Genomic DNA, 22,079 nt, shown 5'->3' on the forward strand with positions numbered 1-22,079 from the left:
AGGTACTTGAGTTGAGCAGGAAAACTACGTCACGAGGGCAAAATCGGATCTGCCCATTTTGCAAGTCTTTCGCCTTTTATCGCCCATTGGAAACAATTGAAGACGGATGTCATATATGTCAAATTCAAAGTATGGAACAGACTCGTTTTCGTCAATTTTATGCATGAAAGAGTGTAGAAAATGCATTTTGATTACATGGGACTGTTAATAAATAATCCTTCTAGTTAATAATAATAATAAATCCAAATAATAATTATTTTTTTTATTTATATTCTATATAATAAACTATAACTTTTTTTGTAAAATAGTGGCTTCAAGGTCACCTATAATCATATAAGATCCGAATATTAATAATAAACAAGGCAATCATCAATTTTGTGCTGTGTGGGAGGTTTGTTCCCACCACACCAAAGCTGTTGGCTCCCAGACTGTGGGAGTTGACTTCAGCAGCTTGTCTCTCCCTCAGAAACCCTCCATGACTATATTCTTTTCTTCCCCCTCTCTCTCCCCCCCCCTCTCTCTCGCACTCTCCATCTCTAATCTCATGCCAGACCAGAAAGCCTTGCATTGTTTGCGGAATAGGCCTGTCTCTCCTCTCATGGATGAGAAAACCTGTTTTTAATTTGGATTATGAAAGCGTGGGGAAGGCTCAGTATTTGGCTGGAATGTAGAGGAGAAGAAGGGACGGAAAGAAGGAAGATGCACTGCCAAATGGGATGATATTGTGGTTACAGCTGATACTGACAGGTTTGCAACCAAAACAATTTACAATTTATAAAAAGGCTGCAGTACCACAGTCAGACTAGGGTCTGCTTTCCAGTCACTAGGAATTATTCATGCTAGTTGCCTTTGATGTGCATAAGAATGATTGCACAAAGTAATAGGCACAACCATTTGTGCAACTTAAAAGCATTATGGGACAATATTTGAACAGGCAATCATCCAAGCCATCTGTCCTGTGGAGACAGTTTTATGTGATCGTTGAAAGTTGGGCTGCAAAATGTCACGTTTTGCATTTCCGTTGTTGCTTTCACTTCCTATTATTTAGCCACATTTTATGGAGTTAATATAACAGCAATTTTGGCGGCTTGGTGGTACATCTGGTTGACGTGTCCGCTTCACGGTCAAGAGGTGATGGGTTCAAATTTCCTCCCTGAGCTTTTTTGTGTTTTAGCTCCAGCATTCCGAACACATGCATGTTAACTTCACCGAGTGCTTTAAATTGGTATGAATGTGAACGATCTATATGTGCTTTGCCATTGACTGGGGACCAGTCCAGGATATACACAGCTTCTCACCACCATCCTCATAATTAGTACGGAGACAAAAATGTCAAGTGAATCGTCGCCATCATCACCGGGCTGCCAGGATGGCCGAGTGGTCTAAGGCGCCGCGTTCAGGACCCAGTCTCCCCAGGAGGCCTGGGTTCGAATCTCGAATTTCCCCATTGTGGGACTAATAAAGGGAATATTATTATTATTATTATTAGCTGTGGTAGTTTCAAGATTACCCAAGATCCTGAACAGGGTAAGCAGTAGAAAATGAATATATGAAGGATGATAACGATGACCATTATGACATATTCAACAGAAAGTGTCATCATTTTTATGTTTATTTTCTGGAAATATTTTGCTGAACATAAATATAAATATAATAAAATGTTCAATTTAATCTTTCAATTCAATAGACATTGTGGCATCCTTTCTGGTGTGCACACCTTGGTCACCTGGTGCCAGTATAATGCAGACACACAGACATACTGCACATGGTGTTGGTGACTCCTCAGTAACCATCAGAAATATTACAAGTTTTTTTTTTTTTGCAAAGGATAAAGAATATATGCGTGTGTGTGTGTTGTGATAGTATCTATGTGTGTTGCGCCCCCATTTGTGTTTAAATATTAGTTGATTGAAGAGCGTATAATTGCATTCATCTACACAAATCACAGTTAAACTGTGCAAACCTTCAGGAGCAAAAGACTCTTCGAGGCCTTATTAATAATGAAGCAAAGGACCAAAAAAGGCCCTTGCAAATGGATGGAAGACATACTAAGTTGTAGCCTGATATTGTGAAAAGCGATTGCAAACAAGCTCACTCAGTAGAGTGCAGACCTCCACCAAGGCCAGATTATCCATCCATCCATTATCCGATCCGCTTCTCCTCACAAGGGTCGCTGGATTGCTGGAGTCTATCTCAGCTGTCAACGGGCAGTATGTAGGGTACACTCTGAACTTTTTGCCAGCCATCCGCGCTCATGAACACACCTAGGGGCAATTTAGAGTGTCCAATCAAGTATGCAGAAGAAGCCCACGCAGGCACGGGGAAAACATAACGGGGAGCCGCAATCAAACTCTGCCTCTTCTGTATGTTGAGGCAGACGTGCTAACCAGTCATCCACCGTGCTGCTACTACTGGTCTACATTTCACACCAAAATTAAATTAGTCCCATGAAATTGTATTAATTCATTCACAACAGATGATGCTCTTTATTTTGTTGTGTTTCTCTTGGCTGCACTGCTTCCGTTACTTGTGGATGTTATTGTATCTTCTTCAATCACATATCAACTTCCTTGTACTACCATGCTACTCTAATCTTCCCAGTGGCTGATGTAACTGAATTTATATTAGCAATGGGAATGTTTCTTCAACTAATCAGATTTCAAATTCTCGATAATGTCAACATTTGCCCGTTCTCTAATTGGTTGGTAAGAGCACAACTTCTTCCAGCCGACTTCGACAAGAAAAAGACTCTGTAGCGATCCACACTTTGATTAATTAAATAATCACCATCTTTGGTGGTTAAGATTTTATTTAAATGTTTTGTTTTTGTCATGTTATTAGATATATTTTGATGATGTTATAATGCCTTTTTGTATGTCTGTAATTGTGAATCATAAGAGAATAATTAAGTCAGGTCCATACCTATCTGAAGGCCCAGGTACCAAATGCATGGCCATCACTCAGATTAGGTTCTCATTGAACTGAACCAAACTGGTGAGGTGTGAACACATTCTTAACTAAAGTCCTTGTCCACTGATCATTAGATGTGGTGAAGCACTGTTAAAAACAGGATCTTGTAAGCCGGGTAAAAAATTGGAAATGAATCAGCTATTTGAGCTTGCAGAGTGCTTTACAAAATGCACTTAAGACTGCTTATTGTAAGCAACATAGTTACTGCATAGAAGCTTTAAAAGTTGTTAAACCCAGCAAAAGATGAGATGTAAAATCAGAATTGTTTTGGTATTAAAAAAAAAAAAAGTTATCACAAACTGTAAATATGTGTGTCATTTTGTTCAAAATGATAAATGTTTCAGGTGTGTTGCAAATGTGAGACGCCCGTGAACAAAACAAAAACAAACAAATTATCATTGGAATGGATGATGAGGGACGAGCAGAAGTGTTGTGCCTTGCCACAAAAATGTGTCATTCGAGACACATTTTTGGTGGGCTCCTAGAACATCACTCAGAAACTCAGACGTGGAAGATTTCTCTCTGCCGTTATGACCAAAATTATATATTGTTTTTAGAATGCAACCACAAAAACGCAGTAAACATCGGTTGACGGGTGAATCGACATAACCACACGACTCTCCCAAGTAGGCAAGATATGGTGCCCACACACTTCTATTATTTAGTAAATTTATATTAATCATATTTCACGCAAAAATATGTACATGTGTGATGATTGGGACAGGATAAAATTATGTACCTCATCGGAAGACCTTTATAATTGACAGGGATGCCGCACTAGAAAGAAACGTTTTACTCTCTAATACATTCATATTTTACAGTAATGACTAAGATAACGTGTTACTTCTCTCAGAGAAGTAATCTGACTACAGTTCCTTTGCAAAATCACAATCCGTTACTACATACATAGTAATAATGTTGACAAGCAGCTCACAGAAATTTTGCTGACGTTTACCATTCGCTATCAAATGGTAATGCCGTTAACTGCTTCGTGGGCGCTGCGGTGAGTAAACATTTGTCAACACTTGATAGGGATCATGTATTTTTGAATCACCGCATTCCCTTACGCGCTGTTTGATTAGGCTTCTTTGGCACACTTAAACAGATGACTTGAGCAAGGCCGTTATATCGCAGTGACCTTTCTACTTTCTATGGCCTTCGTTATCTAACAGCTGTGACGCATATTTGCAGTGAAAAAATATTTAATGAATAAAAACATTGTGAGTCAATGGTAAAACTAACAACAATAAAAAACAATTTGTGATTGAACATTCAATATTCATTTCCAAAGTCAAATGGAGCCACGTATTGGCGACCACTGGGTTTAGGTGAAGACACACCCGTTGGTGGGCGTGGTTAAAATTGTATGAGAATAAGCGACCATTTTGGATAGATTAGACCTACGCCTGCATCTTGCAGGAAAGGCTCCATAGCCATGTACACAATCTTTTTTACATTCATTAAGTAGTTCAAGAATAGACAGTCTTCCGGAAAGGTTATGGATGACAAAAAGTCCATTAATTTTACCTGGGCTGGCAGTGAATGAATTAATATAGCTAAAAAATATAGTTGTTAATATAGCTAGCAGTAAAGATGAACAGACCGGCAGATATTCACTCAGACCGTTTTATGTACATGGAACAAAACTAATAGCTAACAAACAATAGTGGCCCCATTCCAAGAAAAAGAAAATTGTACATTGTAGAATACATAAGAAAAAGTGTTTACAGCTCACCACTTTTCTGAAACTTAGCCATGATTGGTCATTATCTGTGCTCTGAGCAACTATGTCATTTTCAGATGTGACAGAAGTGACAAAAAGGCCGCCCCCTCAGATGTCTAAAAGCAGGTGGATTTTACTATTTCACAAACCCGAAATTAGTCAGAATTCTGTGTAGAGACTAATTGGCCTGCATAGAACACATTCTTGTAAAAAAAAAAAAAAATGTGGTTGACTTCCCCTTTAAAGAGAAAGACCCACGAGGGTGTGTGACTGTATTTTTTTCACTATTTTTATAAAATGTGCATTATAAATGTAAACTTTTGCCTTAACAAAATTAGCAGACAATTTTATTTTTTAATAGAAACAAATAGCCCATTCATGTTAAGTGAAATCCATAGACTTACTTATGTTAAGTCAAAAAAGGTTGTCTTTATATAATTTGTATTTAAAAATATATTTATATTTTTAAATGTCTTAAATGGCACTGTCAAAAATGCACTTACGATTAAGTAATGTCAAAACCGGTTGTCAATATTACGATAAGCGGAGTCGATGACATCTGTAAAATGTAACTGTAATCTAACTCAATTACATTTAAAATTACATAGTCAGTAGAGTAATTTAATTTAGAGTAAAGTTATTTTTAAAGTCAAGTAATCAGTTGGTGATTTTTTTTTTCAAGTAACTGTGGAAACACTGTTTATAACAACAATTGCATATTAAATCAAATGTAAAACTATTTCAACAAGCCCATCTGTTTTTGGCTTCCAAGCACCACCAAAACACTTGCCCTCACACAAACACACTGAAAAGACTCAACAAACTGCTTTGAAATCAATAATATAACAAATAGACCCTCAGGAGTTGATCAGACTCATCAGAAACAGCCCAAATTTCAATTTCTCGCTTTTGAAGCGTAATGGAAAACAAAATGTCTCAGATTTATTGTTTTCTCCAAACATGCTAACCACATGGTGATATTTATCAACATCAAGGCCGTGTCCCACAGGCCACTGTGTGTGTGTGTAAATGTGTGTACATGTCTGTTATTTTATGTCAAATCTAATCAAATAATTTAATCTTGATGTACCAAGGACATCTCACAGACAACAAAAGGATTTTCTAAAAGTAGTCATGAATTTAGAGTGCTTTGGGCAAACATGAAAGCCACAAATGATCTCAATTATAGCTCAGAATAAAAAAGCCCCAAATGAATAAAGTATTTCAGAGTTTTATGAATATCTTAGGTCAGAGGCAGCCACGCTCGTGGCAACATGGCGAATCTCATTTTAAGATGTGACATGAGTTTACAAACCTACTGTAGGATAAGGATATATCATACAAACACAGGACTACAAACAAGAATGAGCGTTAGAGCAGAGGTCCTCAAACTGTACCAGACTGTGAATTTGATAGTACAAGGCCACAGAGAAACAAGGGGAAAAGATTTCATTTAAATGCAGCACATCCACCTACTATTTCATTTTTTTAAAAAGGACCATTTCCATTCCGCACTGCACAACTTTTTTTTTTTATACCCTCAGTAAGCACACAAGCTAAATACACAAATAAAAGGACCACAAACAAACATCAATGGGGAGCTTTTTTGAAAAGAAAGCACACGTTCTGCAACTTTAAGCAAAAAGTGTAGCGTTAAAGTTGAAATGTAATGACAACGAATGATTTACACATTCCAAGTCTGCTCCTGTTTAATGGGGGGGGGGGACCTGCTTTGGAGGTCACGTCCCATCACCTCCAGATACGAACGGTTCAGGGCTCTCGTTGATTCATGACCAAGCATTAATGCTGACTTGGATATCGTCTCACATGTTGTCTTTGTTTGTATCTCCAGGAGCAAGATGTTCAAAAACAGAGATATTTGTTTCACAGCTATCACTGTGCAGGGCATGCAAACTCCACACAGGAAGGCCAGAGAAGAGATTTGAAACCAGAACCTCAGAACTGTGAGGCAGGCTGGCAAACCACTAGGAGAGGGTCATTAGGTGAAAACAATTTCAAAGTCAAGTGATAGATTTCCATTGGTTTCCACAGCAAAAAAATAAATATTCTAATGCAACAAATGTGGATAGTATATTTATAAATATCGCATTTGCATGATAATTGAATTTGGGAAATGAAATGTAGTACACATTTTTGTCCATTACACACACAAATTTTATCTTTCATTAGCCTAATGGCATAAATGTCATTTACAACTTACTGTTATGTTAATAAAACAATACGTATGCTAAAAACAATATGTTTGTTTTTTGTTTTTTTGTCATATAGTCATATAGCTCATTGTATTCTGGAAGTAACTCAACATTTCTTGCTAATTGAATTTGTTGTATTTTTTTCCTATTATCCAAAAAAAAGCCAATTAAGCCACAAGGCAAACGTTATATTGATTTATGAATTCAACTTCCTTGTTTGGTAGTCCAGAGAGAGATATGTGATCCACAGGATGGAGTGTGTGACAGCAAGAGGAAGAAGATGACTGTCACTATATGTAGACTTCCTGTGTGGGGTGCCCTGCCAGGGACTAATTTCCTGTCAGTGGCACAGTTTGAGTTCCGTGCCTGTGCTTACAAAACTGGCATCATGTTTTATTTCTAAAAAGACTTATATCTGTATGTCATTTGAAATGAACTGTAGTCTTAATCTTCATTTTAGAATTTGATGCTCTTACAGTATATAATGTCATACTATGGAGACCCTTCAAGTGGTAGAGAATCTCAACTGGTTACAAACATGCATGTTAAATTGTCCTTGCGTGAGCGTGAATATTTTTTACCGATATTCGCCCTGTAATTGGCTGGCACTCTTTCCGAGATGCACCCTGCCTCTCGCCCAAAGTCATATGGGATAACTCAACCATGACCCTATGTGAGGATAAGCGTAAGGGGAAATTGATGGATAGTAATTAGTTTTTTTAAACACCATTTTTCAATGACTGACATTTTGAAAAACAAAAAGAACCTCAAACACAGCACACTGACAGTCATTTAGTAGAGCTTAATCAGTGTGGTTACATTGAACGTGCGGAGAACCAATTTGCCAGTATACCGATTAATTTGTGCATGTAAAAACAGTCAGAGTTTCACCCGTAGCCCGTAAAAAAGGAGTAAACACAGATTCATCACATCCATGGGAAGATGCCACTATCAACAGCTTAACACAGCAGCTGTTATGTCTCAAACACTCACTTACACTGGGGGGATGGCTGCACATTATGGAGGACTGAAAGTGCCAAAATTAAATAAATAAAGTTATCATCAATTAATGAATTGTTTCATTCATTGATTAAATATGGAATTGAATAAATCAGATTAATAAATAAATGCACCAATAATTAAATCATAGTGTCATTAATTAAATGGTTCATTTATTAATTAAACATGGAATTAAATAAATGAATGTGTCATTACTTAATTAAATTACGAATGATTATAGGTAAAAGAATTATTATAATTTCTGTATTTGATTGATCGTTTCATGGTTCCGTGTTGCTGTGTTTCATGAATTTATTTTATATGTCAAACTCGAGAATAAATGGACAATTAATCTGAATCTTAACAGGAATTCAACCCACAAATCAATTTAAGAAGTTGGCAACTTGCCAAACAAGGAATCTTAGCTTCATCATAATTAGGCCGCATGCATGCATGCCTGCATCTAACTTAAGGAGCGGTATGCACGGCAATTATTAAGATTCAAAGTCTGTGGACTGTTAAAACTATAAACTGTATCCTGAATTATCAAAATGTTAGAAAAACAATATTTTTGGTGAATTATTACAGCACAGTACTTACCATGGTCTTTTTTTTAATCGAACATTTAAAAAAAATTAATACTAATACTGAAACTAACTGAAACTAAACCAAAATGTGTTTTTGAAAAAAACAAAAACTAATGAAAACTAACAAACCCACCCTTAAAAAAAGTAAAACTCAAAACGAAATATAATCTAAATATAATTAAAATTCCAAAACTGGATTAAGCCTCCTTCCAAATGCACAATTGTGAAGGGTACAAAATATCGATCCTGCCACCTTTGCCACGCAGTGAAACAATTTCTAGTGGGGATGAGCTGAAAACTGCTGCGTGTTACAACTGACTTTTCTCATGTCAATGCATGTTATTAGGATGTTACGTTTTACAAACAGAGTAAAGAGCACGATGTGACGCTATGAAGGGGAAAACCTGTTTTCACCTGATTGTCATTACAGCTGTGAAATAACCTGTTACCTCGTGTGAAACGAGCAGAGGACCAATATAGCCTTTCATTAATCAGATGGTGACTGTGAGAAACAAGAAATTAAGCTTGTTTGGCTCAATGAAAGAACAACTGTTGCTGTCAAACCGAAATGACATCATTTAAATTTCAACACAGCAAAACGTCAACTTTGACGTGACACTTGAGTTAATGCAATGACTCAGTCTTTCTTTTTCCAACTTTGCTCTCATGAGGTAGAAACAGTGCAAAATATCAGGAAATGTGTCACACTCACACATTGTTTGTATGCTCATACAGTGTTACCATGACAACAAGAGTGTTGGTGTGTTGTTTTTCCCTAAACCAAGTTTAGATGCCAAATTATTGTTCCAGCATTAAAAGTATGCAAACCCCATTTTACATGACCTTTGGCAACTAATCAACAATTCTAAGCCATTATATAATACAATATATACAGTTGTAAGTAAAACAAGAGATTCCTTCAGAAATACATTTCTGCACAAATTGGTAACAAAATGGATCTGTCACAACAATAGGCAAACATTTGTTTTATGTAAAACCACATTTTTGTTGTGCACAACATCTGAACATTGCATGTTCTATATACTATCTCTCTCTCTCTCTCTCTCAAAAAAAACATTAAAGAAGAATGGATGTCATGAGAGGACAACACTGCTGTCCGAAATAGCATTGTCAGATGTTTGAATTTGCAAAAGAGCGCCTGGCTGTTCAACAAACAATTATTTGCAACCAAAATTGACTCATTTGAAAGCACAGAACACCACTATCAGAATGTAATCCCAACTGTGTATGTGTAGCGTACTGGAAGGGCCAGTGAGGTTCAGGACAATCACAACTAGGGCCAATATAGATTGTTCAATCCACCTACCATGCATGTTTTCGGAATGTTTGAGGAAACCAGAGTACCCGAAGAAAAGCCACGCAGGCACGGGGAGAACATGCAAACTCCACACAGGAGTGCCGGAGCTGGAATCAGACTATGCATTTCTGAATTGTTGAGGCCATGGTGCTAACCAATCGTCCACTGTGCTGCTACAAAAATTATATTCTACTCAAATATCTTTTCAGGAACAAGGCTTGAACGACTTGTAAAATGACTCGATCCTTTGAGGCACTGGGTATGTTAATAAGCAGAGGATACAAAAAAAAAAAATACCATCATCCACTAATGGCCACAAACTTAGATTGAATAAAAGAATGTTATATTTTATACTGTATTCCCCTGCCAGCTGCCAACTGAAGGGGACACATTCTTTGGATTATTTATGTGGTGTGAGGTCCCATATACACACATTCAGACACACACGCACGCGCACTCTCACACCCATTGCTGGATTTATTTAAGTTTAATTGTTCAAGCAGATAAACTTAACACATATGCTATTGTCCTGCAAGGACTTGAAAACAGCTTTCCCTCATCCTAAAAACATAAATAAATCATTCTGCTTGTGTTTTCACTTACCCTAGTCTCTCTTTACTCAGCTTTAAGATCATCCTGGGGTTAGTTCAACCACCCCGTATCCATATTTAGCTCTGTAAGAGTCCATCCAACTTCGTCAGATGCAGAATTGGACATTGTTGGCAGTAAACTATATGAAAGAAGGGAGAGAATGTAGCGGAGGTTGGAGCAAGAGAGAGGCGGGGAAACAATGTTGGGAGGGAGGTGGCGTGGGATATCCTTTTGAGTCATGGAAAGTGATCCAAGGCGCACACATGCTCACAGACTCGTCTCTGTGTCTTGACATTCAGCCCAAAGACACTGGGTGGACATTCATCAGCCCATGGAAACACTTACTCAATACTTCTTTGAAGGAATATCAGGATGGACACTCACTTGTTCTGTTTTCATCGCTTCCTGTCCCATCGCCTCACCGATAAAAAAATAAAAAAAACGCACCTAAACACTTAAGTCATGTCTGAAAATAAAATTGACATCATCCTGTCTCTCACAATGTCCAACCTGTGGACACACCCCGTAAATAATGATGTTGTTCTCATTATGGTTCCTATCCAAGGATGTCTCTTGTTTTAACTTCATTTGCAATACGGTGTTATGGGTCAGTTACATTATGTAGGTATTTGTAATTTACTATGTGTTTGTAGTAGTGCTGTCAGGCGATTACATTTTCTTAACTAATTAATCACAACAAATTCTGTAATAATTGTGATTAATCACATTTTTCAACTACTATTTTTTGTAAAGGCTTTAACGGGTATTTACTTGAATAATATCTTAGAATTAATGTCAAATCACCAAATATGAAGGTTATTTTACATCAAAGACTGTTCCAATAGCTTTCTTTGATCCATGATTATGATCCAAATCAAGTCGGGCATTTTTCTTAGAAGCAATACTTCCACGGTGCATTTTGTTCTGCCCACAAGCACCACACTTCACCAGTGTTAGTTTGCAAGGCTCAATGGTAACTTGAGCTCCATGTTTTGTTCTGAGATGATAAACAAAAGATGTACCACTAATATTTGAATTTGGCTTTGCAAAATATGCAAATTATTTTTGAAGTATATATATATATATATATATATATATATATATATATATATATATATATTATATATATATATATTATATATATATATATATATATATATTATATATATATATATATATATATATATATATATATATATATATATATATATATATATATATATATATATATATATATATATATATATCGGTGGTCGACTGGTTAGCACGATGGTCTCACAGAGAGAAACAGCTTCGGGCGTGGGTTCGATACCGGCTCCGGCCATCCTGTGTGGAGTTTGCGTGTTCTCCCCGTGCTTGCGTGGGTTTCCTCCGGGTACTCCGGTTTCCTCCCACATTCCAAAAACATGCTTGGCAGGCCGATTGAACACTCTAAATTGCCCCTAGGTATGAGTGTGAGCGCAGATGGTTGTTCGTCTCTGTGTGCCCTGCAATTGGCTGGCAACCAGTTCAGGGTGTTCTCCGCCTACTGCCCGAAGATAGCTGGGATAGGCTCCAGCACCCCCGCGACCCTAGTGAGGAGCAGTGGTACAGAAGATGGATGGATATATATATAGATAGATATAGATAGATATATATATGTATAATATAAGCCGAAGCAACTCTTTTTGAAAAACAAAACAAAAAAAAGCAACATACAAGCCGCACCAGACTATAAGCCGCAGTTTTCCATGTTGAAAAAAAATTAGTTGTTTACTGCATGTACAGAATAATTTTGTACTGTGAATGCACTTAAAGGTACATAAACAGATTGTTAAAACAGTGCCTTTTAACACGGCAACAACTTTGCTAATTAAACAGAACAGACCCAAAGGAAAAAAAATCTAGATTTATTTTACGGATTTTCTGAACTATAGCGCGTCCCTTGCTGTGAAAGAAAAATCCAGACAAGCCGCACCGTTGTATTAGCCACATGCTTCAAAATCTAGGAAAAAAATAGTGACTTATAGTCCGAAACATACTGTAAATAAAACTGAGTTAACTGAGTTAAAATATTTAATCGCATAATTTTTTTTATTCATCTCGAGTTAATGCTCTAATTTTGACAGCTCATTTTGTACACACACTTTGAGTTACAACATAATTGGGCAAAATGAATGGTTATGGCCATATGGACATTTCTTAAATGATACAGCTGTTTAACACAATGGGCTCTATTTTGGGAGACAGTGCTTCTATTGTGGAGTGTAAATGCAGGCGGTTCCTTTTTTAATTTATATTGGAGCAAGGGTTACTGCCCGTGTTTGCAATGAAGCAGACTGGTCTCCAACAAGCTGGGCAGGCCTGCGCAGCAGAAGGCGTGTCTTGGAGATGTACCTCCACAATACGGTGGCAGAAAATTATTCTAAACCTTACGTCTACGTCTAACACCGGTGCAAGGTAGATAGCTGGAACAACATGTATTTCAATTATAAATATGCGAGCTGTGGAATCCTTGGAATCATTGTATTCTAACGACACACCTATGGGGAGCACATGAACGATCGGGGTGGGGAGGGTGGTCTCAAAGTGCCCAATTTACGGTGCAGATTTCTTTCCGAGTGTCACACCACATTTATAGGGAATAAAAGGAGATGCTTTCAGTGGCCATGACTGAACCACTCTCACAGCCGTGCAGCTGACTCTGTTGCGGATCCACCAGCCTGTGCTAAAGTTGTCTCACACCATGCAGGATTTATGTCTTGTAGCTTTCTTTATCCAACTATCCATTTGTTTTCTGTACTGTCCTCATTAAAATTTACATCAGGTGCAGGCAATTTATTTTGCAAAATGGCCCCAAGAAACACAATGGAACGATGCCCGAGGGCCAAGCCAACATGTTAAACTCAGCTATATCTATATTATTTTTAATCTATTCCCCCAAAAAGAGATATTGTCTTGTTTCAATAAATTACTGTTTATGTAGATATTATATTTATTGTTATAATTGGGAACTTCAAATTCTAAACAAAATCACAACCTGTCATTAAAATGGCATCATCACATTTTAAAAATGATAATGTTTTTTAGTGCACCAACCACCGATGCTAACTCCTGGTCAAGACTCCCAAATGTATAGATAAGTGAGAGGTATAAAATTATTGCCAGGCCGTGATGTTTAAGTGACTTTTTGAGCAACTGTGGACGAGCTGAATGAAATTTGCCCTGGTCTGCGTTACTATGTATGCAAGTCTAGTCTGTCCCATCCATCGTGACTAGAGGCAGGGTATTCCCTGAACTGGTCATCGGGAAATCAAAGCCAGAAAGGCTTTTTAGGAAAAATCTCCGGCAAAGACAAGGAGGACAACTCCACTAAATTAGGCCTAACCCGAGATGCAAACTTAGATCCTTTTGACTGTTAGGCAGACATACTAAGCACATGCATCACGGTGTTGTATTCAGAGAGTTGATGTCAAAGGAGCACAAAAGGCAGAATTGTGAAGGAAAACACGATGAGTCTCCGGATTTTTTTTTTTTTTTAATGGATGAACAAATCTGCAGATGAGCATAATATGTGGTGAAGTGTCTGGTTTAGATTATTTTGCTGTTGGGGTGAAGTGCTTGGCCAAAGAGTTTCTGAAGAATACTGATAGGAGGGAATAATAAAACAAAGACCGCAGTTCTGTGTCCGCTAGAAAGTCAACACAAACGTTCGGTCCCTATGGCCCTTCTACTCTCAACTCTGTTGACCTCGGCCCCCTGACATCTTATCTAAAGCCAACAGTGTCAAACCTGGGTTTTAAACTGGACAGTGATGTTGAATTAGATCAGCAAATTGTTGTTCGATCCATCTTCTTTCATCTTAGGCAGCTGGCTTCAGTGAAGCCCTTTCTTTCCAAGGAGCTCTTAGCAACAGTAGTCCATGCCTTTGTTACATCTAGGCTAGATTACTGTCATGCACTTTACTTTGGAGTCGGCCAGTCCTCTCTCAAGCGCCTACAACTGTTGCAAAATGCTGCTGCTCGTCTTTTAACTGGAGCTCGGAAGACGGATCATGTAACCCCAATCTTGGCCTCTCTTCACTGCCTCCCAATGCACTTTAGCATTTGCTTTAAGATATTTGTGTTTGTCTTCAAGTCTTTAAATGGCCTCGCCCCAGCGTACCTCACTGAGCTCGTCCACCCCTACGCACCTGTCCGCTGCCTCAGGTCTGCGGACCACATGCTGCCGGAGGTACCAAGGACAAAGCGCAGCCTCAGTGAGAATCGTGTCTTTTCGGATGCCGGCAAGCCCCCTTTCTATCCACTTTTAAAACCCGTTTGAAGACACGTTTTTATTCTGTCACTGCTGTTCTTCTGGTATCTATTGTAAATGTGTTTATGTGTTTTAATTTGTGTTTACTGCAAATTCATATTACACCGTATGGAAAACGCTTTGTTACAGCTCCAGCTGTTGTGAAATGTGCTATATAAATAAAGTTGTGTTACATTGTATCAAATTATTGTATGAAGTTGGAAAGTTCATTCACAGGTCACGTCATACACAGTATATGGTTGTCTTTACAACCTTTAAAACGTACTTCTACCGTCAATACAGGATGTCACAACAAGGTTTTGATACCTTCACAACCAACTGACAGTGACGTGCTCATTTATCGGTATTTGGTGTGGACGTAATATTTAATGAAAATCTGAGCTTCTGAGTCTTGCTCAGTCTGATCCCATTGAAGTTGTTAATTGTGACCACCGCCTTCCGAGCCAACACAAGGGCAGTGAGCGGCGGTTTAAAGAGTGCCAGTGTACTGACTCAATCATGCTTGTAACTAAATGAAGTCACGTAACAAATCATTTATTATCAGCAGTTGCTGCAGTCTGGGAGCGCTGCACAGTCACGTTCTCTGCCAGGAATGTGAAAAATAGGTTCTTACTCTGCTTTTGTCGGGGCCCATGTAACAAGCAGCACTCGACAAGCCTTCTTACCTGTGCCGTATAAAATACTCTGGGGTTTTTTTCCTCTTCACTGCTAACTCATTTCATCCAGATATAACAATAAGATGACTGAAATATTGCTCGTTTAATGCTTCCAATGGAAATGTACTCACTTTTCACACAACCGATATTGAAACCAGATGAAAATAACAAATTCAATGCAGACATCACTGTCAAAAAGGTTTCAAGTGGGTACCAAAACAACACGTGCTATGCACCACTTCTTTATGCCTATGATGAGGCTCAAGCATAATGAGGGCGATTTTGAGATTGACCTCATAATCCAAGACCATGTCACACAAATTGAGGAGTTAAGACCAAGTTAAGGTTTTCGGGATAATGGAAAGTGACTTGCGAGCATATTTTCAGTGGCAGCTGAATTGCTGTTATAAAACTTTTTCAAAATCATTTGACATATGACATAAAATAAACTGCACAAACAACGTTTGTCCCTAACTCCAAGCCATCTTTCCAGTCATCCAATGTCATTTGCTAATATGAAAAAAATAATTAATGCATAAACCGATCGAAACTAATCACCAAAGGAGGTTTAGAGTTAGGGTTAGGTGGTATTTCAATCTACAATAATTGTGCAGCTTTGTACCAAATGACTTGCAAACCGGTGGATGGAGACCACACAATTAGACAACTTGAATGATTACTATTTTTTTTCTACGTTCTGCAATTTTACAAGTAAATACATAATCTCAGACATTATATATGGTTTAATAGAAAGACACATTTGAACAAGATTAGCTTCAACTGTTGCGTCTGAACTGCTGAAAAACTGAGCACACACTTTAACTTAAAAAAAAAAAAAAACTAAAGGTCAGCAAAAATAATCTTCTTTGTGTGTCAACTTTACCTGATGAAGATAATCTGGTGGACGGAACCTGGATGAACACACCACCACCAGATGCAAGTCAAAACTTCTGCTATTGTCACAAAGTCATAAAATCAAATACAGCCTGAGATCCAAAACGAAGCTTTCGAACCTTGGGTTGTTTCCGCTCTCTGCCACCAGGTGTACTTTTTCACATAAACTCATACACCCCCACGCTGTCCGTTGCTGTCAAAACACGCACTACACTAAAGCCATGTGGCCATCATATTGCTGACACACACTGTTGAGCTGCTGCTGCTGCTTTTGGTCTCCTCCCTCGCAGTTTGCTCTTTCACACACACACACGCACAAACACGCACATGGAGTCTCTACTCTCCCAGTTTTCCTGTCCGGCTCGCCTCGCCCCAAAATGGTGACACAAGGCGTTCATTCATCTGAATAAAGAGGTCCTGTGTGCATATGAAAAAAAAAAAAAAAAAAACTTTATTCTCCGAATGGACTCAGGTCTGAAGTAGGTTAAAATTGGTAAGCTACAGTTCGGGAGCAGATTTTCAATGTAGAACACACTTTCAGCTCTTTTTCTTTTAGCCCAGATAATAAAAAAATAAATTAAAAAAACCAATAACTGCTTCAATTCTGGGAGATGGCGCATTATACAGCACTGACAAGAGGACAGTTCCAGTATAGTAGTGACTCTCTGGTTTGCGTCGCAGGCTCAGGTGGGTAACGTCAAAAGAGCTCCATCTATTTTCTCCTTTAGTTGCAGCTAATGTTTACCACCAGCAACAACCATCAGGGTAAGCAGAAGTTGGTCTATTTTAACATCAGGTCTAGTTGGAGGCGGCACGGTGGATAACTGGTCAGCCTGATGGCCTCACAGTGCAGAGGTCATGGGATCGATGCCGGCTCCGGCCTTTCTGTGTCGCGTTAGCATGTTCTCCCCATGCCGTTTCCTTGTACGCCGGCTTCCTCGCGCATTCCAAAAAGATTCATAGTAGTTTGATATAACTCTCCAAATTTTCCCTAGGTGTGAGTGTGAGTGAGGATGCTTGTTTGTCTTTATTTGCCCTGCGATTGGCTGGCAACCAGTCCAGGGTGTGCCCCGCCTACTGCCCGAAGACAGCTGCTATGGGCTCAAGCACCTCCGTGACCCTTGTGAGGAGAAGCAGCGTATATAATGGATGGATGGATAGTTGTGTTGCATATTCAGTGGAATTGTAATAAAGTATTCCATTGGACATTTTTTAAAAGTGCAATAAACTCCACAGCGCAATAATCAACTGAATACTGCCACGAACAGTACAGGTGTGTAGTGTGCAAACTGGGGGTATTGTAGTCCTTTATTCCCATTTACCAGTGGTGGATGGTCAAGGCCTTCAAGGCCTTCTCTGCTGGCCTGACAGAATCAATAATTCAGCTTGCTCGTATTGGCAGGCAGATTTCACAATACCAGTAGTACGCACTATTCGTCTGAGGCCTTCAGATACATCTGTTCTGTCAAAGTCAATGGGCTTTCAGAGTTGATAGACAGTTGCGATAGCCAATCAGATCACGAGTTGGTCACAGTGAGTCTTCTCGCTGGCCTTTTGCTGAAGGTGATGAACGCGTTTTGTGATTAGATACTAACTTGTGACAGGGCAGCGCTACGCGGAATCAACATACCCAGAAGTCGTAACTTGGGACCGTTCAAAACTGTAAAATATATTCTTGCTTTTTTAAACCACAATGGCCGAAGGAGGTTAAAGTGTGGATTTAATTGCTTATACACTTGCGAGGCCCTTTTTAAGACGGGACCTTTCGAGAGAAGCTAGGTCATCCATCACTCAGTAGTGTGTAAGTGTCTTTCTCTTTATTATTTCCCCAGCTGTAGTGGCATACATGATGACAATATGAGGGGGATTTATTCAAGTCGGACTAAATGGCCTACCTGTGAAATGCACTGCCTGCCACTGCCATTTACGGGCTGCTCACTATTCATTAGACACTTGCAAAGACACCCTCGTAAGACTAAGACGGGGTAAGATAAGAAGATATTCAGACAATTCAATCACTGCAGATCAATTGACGAAAGTACGCATCAAAATTGCCTTTAATGGCCTTCTTACTGAATGTGCTGTGAACATGTTAATGAAGCCTAGCGTGATTGCAACTGTATCATAGTGCAAATTCCAAAAGAGGATTTTGGGCTATTTTGATTTGTCCATGTCAGAATGAACCAAAATAGAAAGTGAGCTGATGTTTCCTCTATTTTAACCCAACTGCTCATTTGACTCGCCACAATGTGCTGAAGTTTGTGGCTTGTACGTGCATAAAAAGCCATGACTAATATGCCTACGTGCTTAACATTCCTTGTAGAGTGGGTGGGATTTAAGTTTAAGCAAACACATCCGTGTTCCACTCAGATCATACAGCTGCACAAGAAATGACCCTGACTGGCTGAGCAACTATGTAAAACATCCAAAAGAATCTGCTAACACAGTGCAACCTTCAAAGTCAGATGCAACACGTTCCACCACGTTGGTTGACCTGCTATTTGTTCTGAATTCTTTCCGCAGGAAATAATAACAATAGGAATGTCTAGGTGGCTCAACCTGTCGCTATCATAAAAGTTTTAATAACACAAGTATGTTTATGTCTTTTGCATTATTGTCATATATGTCATATGGTGATATCAGAACCAGAGTTCCTACTAAGACGTTAAAGATAAACACTCATTCTTGACTTGAATGACATTTGACCTTGACGAGGCCCAATGTGAACGCAATTCAGACCGCAGATCAGATGTTTTAAGATTCTAAATTATATCACATGCTAATTACTGAAAATAAAATATGAATAGACACTCTAGAACAGGCGTGGGCAAACTACGGTCCAGGGGCCACATGCGGCCCGTTAAACGTTTTAATCCAGCCCGCTAAACTTGAAAAAAATTAAATGAATAAATCTTGTTAATGTATTATTTTATAAATATTGTGCTGTGTCAAAAACAGATATTTTGTTTGAATGCTTTTGTTAATTTAAAATTAAATGTATTTTTTTTCTCCGATGAGGTGACATTGCCAAAACACTCCTTCCAGACCATGTCACATATTCTATTTGCGGCTGAGTCATTTATTTGTGGATGAATTTTGTTTTCGAGAAATGAACACACCCTGTGATTGGCTGGCAACCAATTCAGGGTGTCCCCCGCCTACTGCCCGAAGATAGCTGAGATAGGCTCCAGCACCCCCCGCAACCCTTGTGAGGAGAAGCGGCACAGATAATGGATGGATGGGTGAACACATATCTTTAGAATGTCAAATGCTCCTTGCATTTTTCTATTTTTCAAAATAAAAACGTTTGGACACTCCTGGCACAGTGAGATCATGAAGTGGTTCGGTTTTTATTTTTTTCATGTGGAAGGAAGCATGCTAGCGATGATTTGGTAAGGTACCACACATTCTTGTTTTAGTAGCACAAGACCAGCAGCGTCTTAATTGATGAGCCCCCAGGTAACTACAAACGAGTGGAGGCGGGTGAGGAAAAGACTTTGCATAAATAAACATCTGACAGTAGACACTTTTCATCTTTAATGTAAAACATATTTGGTTGCGCTCCCCCTCTGCACCTCATCAACGGCACCCTCGCAACCAATCAAATTGTACCACCTTCACAGAGACATGCAGCGTTACATAACCTCAGGGCAGAGCTGAGGAAAGCACTCATTAAGAGCATCAAAGGCCCAAATGTTTACTAACGTGATATTTTACGATTAGAATGGCTAAAAAAAACAGAAAGAACATTAACTATCAACTGAATCAGGGATGACAAGAAAAGGAAATAAACAACTGGAAGAAAACCCAGATAAAAAGATGTTAAATCAATGCTGAATTAGGGTTCAGAAGGATGATTTTTTTGGGGGAGGTATTTTTTTTTTGTTTTAGTTAAAGACAGATGGTCAAATAGCATTTTGTGATTCCAAATCTACATTGTATTTTGGTTGAATTAAGAAATTTGACAGCTCAATGTTTAGTTTCAATGTAGATTCAACGCTTAAGCCGAACCATACCACAATGGTGATTCACCCGTATTTTGCTATGGGTCATGTGTATTTATTTTGTTTCTTGTGTTTTCTCTTGTTTCACATGTTGGCCCCCTACCTCCCTCACCAAATGCCTGTGGGACATTCAGCAGGAAGTGGCAGCTCTGTTAATAGTCCACAATGTGCCACCATGCAGAGATGTTTTATTCAACATTCTTGTTGAGTTGAGGCTTAATTAAAACAATGGCTTCCTTGTCAGCATTTATGTCACGCTCTGTCATTCCACTGAAAATGAGGTCCTATTATTTTAGGTATTTAGTTCATTTATTTTGAGGTTCAGGGGAGGATGGTGATGGTGGTTATTGTTTTGATGTCAGATGGAAGAACACTGGCGCCATCTAGTGTCTAAAGCTACAACCTGCAGACAACCATGAGCCTGTCTTGTTTTCTTTTGTTGTTTGTTTTCGACTGAATGGAGTTTCTCACCCTGTTACTCATATTAATCATAAAAATACATCAATCTCAAGGCTTGATTTTTACACCTGCCAGCTCCTTGGGTGGGTTGGAGTTTCTGTATATATTTAATTGAAGTGCAAAAAAGGCCATAAACTAATTTAATGTTTAAGGTAATATGTTAGTATTTACAATTTAAGTGCCTAAAACATTTATTGATTTTGTGCGCATTTGAGAAGTTTTGTTCACGAATGAGCATTCAAATTGGCACGTGTGGCTCGAGAAAAGGAGTATTTGACCTTGTCAAACGTCTGAGGAGATAGGGGTGCAGTGTACCATAGTACCTTTGAAATACAGCGGAATGTTAGGTTACCAAAGGCCCAATTCAGATTGGGCACAAAATGTTCGCAGGAAAACGGTCTTGGCAAGAAAGCGTGGATGGATCTATGTTGTCTCCCTCTGTAGCGGAAAGCAGTAGCAAAGTTTTGCCTCCAATTCTTCAATCATCTTTCACAAATCCATTAGCGGTTGCATTTGTGATTGACATGGGGGAAGAAGTTTGAAGGTTTTTGTCAAAAAAGAAAAACTATTTACATTTACAATGTGATGTTTATTGAATTTTAATGTCTCTTTAATTCAAACAATGAACACTAAGTGTAATAACGTCAAAATAGGCGTCCATGCACCCGATCACAGATGCAGAAGCAGCCGCATTGTTTGTTTATCTTTCACTTCATATAGTTGTAAAATTAATATTAAGATAATTGCCTGTTTTTAAAAAAATTTGGTTTTATGAATTGTCCTCCAATTTGGGACAGCCTCAGCTGTCTCATTAATGTAAAGTCTTTCTCAAGCGAAAATGTTGCCATTTAAATGACAGTGATGTAAAATCCATGATTAAGGTTTGGCATGATTTGACCTGCAACCAAATAAGATGTTTAAGAATAATTAAAAAAATCATTTACCAATTAGATTTAAAAACAGTTTCAGATAACACAGCACAAATTTTACTATGACTTTAAATATGGCACATATAATTTATTTTATTTATTGTTTTGGGATGGTAGACTGGTTTGTGGTGAGAAGATTAGTAACACTTTAATTGGCATTGTGACCTCTGCTCACGTACGTTAGTGGCCTGTAATATTGGGGGAATGTTTTAGAACATGCATGTTTGGAAGTGGTTCGAATTCCACTTGGTGATGGTGTGCATGTGAGCATGATTGGTTGTCTGTAAGCATCCTGTGAGTGACTGGGCACTAGTGATGGGGAAATGAAGCTTCAAATTTGCTTCATGAACCAACTGCTGTATTTTTAAATCCTCTAGATGGCACTGTTGGTTTAAATAAAGGGTTTAATAAAATGGCAATTCAGTGTGCTTTCAGAACAATGT

At 38.5% G+C, this 22,079-nt stretch overlaps 1 protein-coding gene across 8 annotated transcripts in view; it reads right to left on the reverse strand.

Annotated features, from left to right (window-relative positions):
- The window catches only part of phldb1b (pleckstrin homology-like domain, family B, member 1b), a 113,235-nt gene that overhangs the window by 85,570 nt on the left and 5,586 nt on the right, over nucleotides 1-22,079 (reverse strand). For 6 of the 8 annotated variants that reach the window (XM_088301461.1, XM_088301454.1, XM_088301457.1 and 3 more), the window contains exons 1-2: nucleotides 16,364-16,473; nucleotides 16,234-16,261 (exon numbers count right to left, since the gene is read on the reverse strand). The exons of 1 other annotated variant lie outside the window; for it this stretch is intronic. In XM_088301461.1, coding sequence (XP_088157587.1) covers nucleotides 16,234-16,261; nucleotides 16,364-16,416 — 81 coding nt within the window. In that variant the 5' untranslated portion in view covers nucleotides 16,417-16,473. Of the gene's footprint in view, nucleotides 1-10,413; nucleotides 10,574-16,233; nucleotides 16,262-16,363; nucleotides 16,474-22,079 lie in introns of those variants that run through there. One more of the 8 variants, XM_088301455.1, reaches the window with a different exon arrangement.

This window comes from Idiotropiscis lumnitzeri, chromosome 7 (genome assembly GCF_059441095.1).
Source record: "Idiotropiscis lumnitzeri isolate Australia: NSW breed Sydney's pygmy pipehorse chromosome 7, RoL_Ilum_1.0, whole genome shotgun sequence".
Lineage (NCBI taxonomy): Eukaryota > Metazoa > Chordata > Actinopteri > Syngnathiformes > Syngnathidae > Idiotropiscis > Idiotropiscis lumnitzeri.